This window comes from the organism of the source record quoted next, unplaced genomic scaffold, assembly GCF_019419815.1.
Source record: "Pyrus x bretschneideri cultivar Hongxiangsu unplaced genomic scaffold, Pyrus_bretschneideri_v1 Contig15, whole genome shotgun sequence".
NCBI classification, from domain to species: domain Eukaryota; kingdom Viridiplantae; phylum Streptophyta; class Magnoliopsida; order Rosales; family Rosaceae; genus Pyrus; species Pyrus x bretschneideri.
Genome location: NW_025999446.1, coordinates 6,834,978 through 6,839,803, shown reverse-complemented (window position 1 = coordinate 6,839,803; position 4,826 = coordinate 6,834,978). Strand labels below are relative to the sequence as shown.

General features: G+C 36.0%; 1 protein-coding gene across 1 annotated transcript; it reads left to right on the top strand.

The window, feature by feature from the left end:
* Window positions 1-274: 274 nt before the first annotated feature.
* LOC103952456 (prostatic spermine-binding protein) lies at window positions 275-2,764 on the top strand. Its single transcript, XM_009364038.3, has 3 exons — window positions 275-645; window positions 2,069-2,127; window positions 2,212-2,764. Exons 1-3 carry the CDS (start codon window positions 523-525, stop codon window positions 2,585-2,587), a joined length of 558 nt encoding a protein of 185 aa, XP_009362313.2. The 5' UTR covers window positions 275-522; the 3' UTR covers window positions 2,588-2,764.
* Window positions 2,765-4,826: the final 2,062 nt, after the last annotated feature.

Here is a 4,826-nt window from a genome sequence, read left to right as displayed (position 1 = left end):
TTTGACGAAATAGTGGATGAAATCTACCGACAAGGGATCAACTGATTTATTTCAAATAGTTCAGGGTGTCAATTCAACTGGAGTAATAGTGTAAGGGGTCAAATTGCAGTTTACCCTAAAAGTAAGGGACTAAAACAGTACTTAATCCCAAATACATGCCCAAGTTAAAACCAGCAAGTTCATGAAGGTAATACTTAAACCGACAGCACCTTCATATCAACGAAACACTGCTAAACCACAGCCTTCAGATCCCATCTAACATCCTAGATCTTATCTTTGCTACATATCCTACGGCCAATAACTCTTCGTCGTTTTTATTGCTGTCAACCTATCTTTTGTGCCACTCTTTCCGGAACCAGGTCCTAGTGGCTACGGTAGCATCAAAAGTCTCTCCCCAGTTTACAATATCCTCAAAACCCTGGCTTAAGTCCGCAATTTCCCAAAACCCTAAATTCCCCTCTCCTCAAATTCTTTCTCAATTAGGGTTTTTCTCTCTCTAGAAACTCGTTGGTGGGCGTGGAGATGGACAACCTCTGCTCAAACGGCATCGTTTTGGACGGTTTTCTCTGCTCTGTGGTGCAGGCTGTGGTGGCTGAGGCAACCATTGCTGCCGCTGCCAAGTCTCTTGCTTTGTCCTGCTTGATGGTATATTTTCTCTTACTTCACAACTAATTTTGCCTCAATTTTGTGGTCTGAATTGTTTTTAATTAACAATTTTATGTTTTTTGCTTAGTTTAGTTGTGTTTGGTTTAGTGCATTAGGGTTTCTCTAAGTAATTTGGGGTTTTATTTTTTGTTGTGTTTTAGCTTCAAGAACTATGATGTTCTTCCATATTTTAGATTTTTTTTTGTTTTTTTTTTTTTCTTTGCTAATATGTTTGTGATGATTTTTTTTTGCCCCGTGGTTTTCATAGTTTTTACTCTACTTAGGACTATGTGAATTTGTTGAGATGCTTGTCGGTTTCCCCTTTTTTATTTTTTATTTATTATTGTTCGGAATCTTGTACTATACTTTTTTCTCATACATTTTTACAATTGTAAGATTTCTGATGTGCTGTTTTTTGAACTAGTGTTTTTGTCGTTTGTTGAGTATTTTCGTACGGATTCAAACTTGATGTGTGCGGCTATAAAGTATATACTTGAAAGATGAAAACAAAGAGAATGGAAGAGAGGATTTTTTGTTTAGTTATGTCTGATGTATAGAATTTGAATGCGTTTCCCTAGATCCTGACTTGGTCAGGGTTTAAATTGTTATTACCTGGAAGTAGTCTGAATATAATTAACTTGGGGTTCAATTATTTGATGGCCTGACCCATGTTTCGTTTGTCACTTTTACTTTACGACGTATACTTCCTGTGCCATAATGATGATGCGCGATGCTAGCCTTTTGTTCGAAATTATATTGAAAATTGCCTTGCGTTTCATGGTTTTTTGGTTGGCGCATGGTTCTTCTTGAACTAGAGTATATTTCTGCTTTAATATTGTTCTTATAAGGTGGAATATGTCGCAGGGACATAGAAAAATGTAGTCTACAACTCAATTTGTCCTCACTCTAGGGGAGGAAAAGGATTGTCATTTTTGCCTGTATGTTGGCTTACAATTATAGGACTAGTTTTTTTTTTTTTTCGAATTTTAACCAGATTGTTCTAGTGGAGGGGAACACTCAAATTTACCTTTCTAGGCCGTAGGTCATCGTCTTGAACAGATAGAGTTGTTGGGGTAGGTTTTAGTTTCCTTCGCTTTTCACGCTGGTGTAAATTGAAATATGAAAGCCTGTGTTATTGGCTTGAGGCATCGTTTATTTCTTCTCTTATCTGAAAATGAAAGTATCAATGATATTTCCATTAATGTATAAAAGTCGAACTCTTCAGACCGGGTAAAATAAGCTATCTTAGTGACCATTTAAGCTAAGTTGATTAGCATGACTTATCATGAAGCTGCACTGTCGTAATCTAATTTTGACTTATTGGCTTATTGCTCTTTTTGCCGCTGAGTTGAACCTGTTCAACTTGGTAAGGAAAAACTACTTATTTTAACTTGTATCTCCATTCACACTCTGGTATTTTCAGATGGGATCTATGCCAAACACAATCGATGTTTTTCCCAAAAAACCTGAGGCTGTCACAGAGTTAGTTTTCTGACTTAAAATGTCCACCATTTTATCTTTTATTCATTTGAAGGGGATTTCTGAGGCCAAAATTTCTCTATGCAGGTTTCCTATTACTGAGCTTTATGTAGTGGGAAAACCTGGTCCTGAGAACACAGATGCAAGTGAAACTGAGGACGAGGATGGTGATGATGATGATGATGCTGGTGATGACCAGGATGAAGATGGTGGCGATGAGGATGATGCCTCTGGGGAAGAGAAGGAGGGTAAAGAAAATCCAGAAGACGAGCCTGAGGCCAATGGTGATGGTGTAAGCGAAGAGGATGATGATGATGATAAAGAAGATGAGGAGGACGATGATGATGACGACGACAACGATGATGGTGGTGATGGGGAGGAAGAAACTGAAGACGAAGAAGAAGAGGACGAGGAAGACGAGGAGGAAGACTTTCCTCAGCCACCTGCTAAGAGGAGGAAATGAATTTTTTCTCACTTTTCTTTAAACTTGCCGCCTTTTTCTGGTTATCGGGAATATTTGGGGTTGTAGGAGTTGAGTAAAATTTAGGTGGCATGTCCACATATGGTAGAAATGTTCACAGTACTTGTTAAGCTATCAGATTTCTTAGTTCTACACCTTTAATAATTCTCTCTCTACCTCTCTCTCTCTCTCTCTCTCTCTCTCTCTCTCTCTCTCTATGGATAAGAATTACGACGGTGTTTTGTGAAGTGATTTGTGCGCACTCTTATCTCTTATGCTTGTTTGTTTATGACTTTGGGATTGAACTAATCGAAGGGCGAATTAGAGGACAATAGTAGAGAGATGGGCAGGAACCATTTTCCGACGTCCGTTTCATAGATGGATTATTTATTTTTACATGTATTTTATTTGAAACGAAAAGCATCTAAACCTCTAGGCCTCTCCCTCAATTAGTGCTCAACAACCACGACAAACAGTAAAAGATTAGGCAGCAGAAGCACGGGATCCCAAGATTATGCGGCTTCGAGCACATTTGCAGTTGTTCGTTACAACAATGTTCCATTCCGGCTTGCCATCTGCCTCTCGCCCGCTTCGGTAAGTGCCGATGTTGGGGTTGTCCAAAGAGCAATCACATAACCGTACAAATTGAATCAACCAAATAATTGAAAAAAAAAAAAAAAAAAAGAAAAGGAAAAACTAATGAAAAATCCTTAAAAACTTCCATTTAACCATTAGGACAAAAGTTTTCAAAAATACATATACTGTCCTTCAAGTATTCATACAGTTTGGTCCCTTATAAAGAAAGATATCTGGCATAAATAAATACAGAAGTGATTGCAGCAAGGAGACCAACATGTAGAACATTTCATGTGGTCTTCATTAAAGCAAATACAAAAGAAGAGAATAAGACAAAACAATGGCAGCCACAAAAGAAAGAAAACGGCAGATTCAGAAACAGTGACAAAAAGTTGAAGATATTTACACCATCCATCTGTAAAGTTTTTCTTTTGTAATCTAGCACTCCCATACATGTATAAAGAGGGAGTTTCATTCATTGTAATTAGCACACCACACCTACACACGACTGCCACACCAATAGATGAAGCCTATAGCTCTCTTAGCCTTCTTGCTCCCTTTGCTTACTTCTTTGTAAACATTTTACATATCAATAAAAGTTCAAGTGTACATATTCAAGCAATCTCAAGTCTTAAGTAAGTTTTCTTTCTTTCTTTTTGTGTGTTTGTTTAATTAGACTTTCAGTCTAAAACAGGAAAACACTATTATAGTTATATTATTAACCTACTAACCTAATGGTCATACTTTGTTCGAGCACTCTGTTCTAGTTGAATGCTTGCCATACAAATAATTGGACATTAACCAAGGTACCTTTGAGTTCTTCATACCTTTGAGTTTAGCCTTCAAGGCCTTATACCTGTATTGTGAGTGGTCGTCGTGCGGAAACATGTCAAGTTCTATGTGCAAGGTTTTATGTCTAGTTGTTATAATGGCCACTTGACTATTTAACTAGGCCTTTGCTTGGAATTTGGTATCAAATCCAAGTTTAGCATTTTAATAGTAATAGTAAAGTACCTTGAGGACGAAAGTCATTAGCACAACTGATATCACACACTTGTTCATTTTATATGAACACTAGATATTGTTGCCCTTGTAGATCCTATCAACCACAAACACCAAGTATATATTGTCCTAGACACCCAACTGTAACTAGCATAAAGATAAGATTAGCATATATATTTCCAAAAGAATTAGCAAAACTTTGAAAAAGCAGAAGTTTTATATTGATTATCTTAAACGCCCTTTATTTATTGGTAAATATAAAAACATTGAAGAACAACATAATGTATTAGAAGCAAAAAGTGCAACAGATCATACTTTAGAGACCTTGAGAGAAGAAAGAGAGTTTTTAAGAAATCAATTAGCCATAACCTTAGAAAAATATAGACGGTAGTTTATGATAGATTATCTTAATTTAGAAATTAGTGAACAAAAAAAAAAAAAAAATCACCCTAGACCAAAATAGCTTAGTTTGTTATTTTTCATTAAGAAAGCATAATCATATTTTATATAGCGAAGAAAATCCACAAAAAAATAGTATTGTAGATCTTATTATTAGTCAAGCAGAAAATATAAAACTAGAAAATAATAAGCATAATTATTTATTAGACTAGCTGTTAGAATATTTTAGAAAAATTCCATAAAAACTATTAAGCACAATTTAGAT

What these genes read in the sequence shown, in the direction of transcription:
- LOC103952456 (XM_009364038.3), top strand. Translation starts at nt 523, where the DNA reads ATGGACAACCTCTGCTCAAACGGCATCGTTTTGGACGGTTTTCTCTGC. An exon ending in TTGCTTTGTCCTGCTTGATG is followed by an intron (nt 646 to 2,068) that starts GTATATTTTCTC and finishes TGGTATTTTCAG; the next exon opens with ATGGGATCTATGCCAAACAC. An exon ending in AAACCTGAGGCTGTCACAGA is followed by an intron (nt 2,128 to 2,211) that starts GTTAGTTTTCTG and finishes TTCTCTATGCAG; the next exon opens with GTTTCCTATTACTGAGCTTT.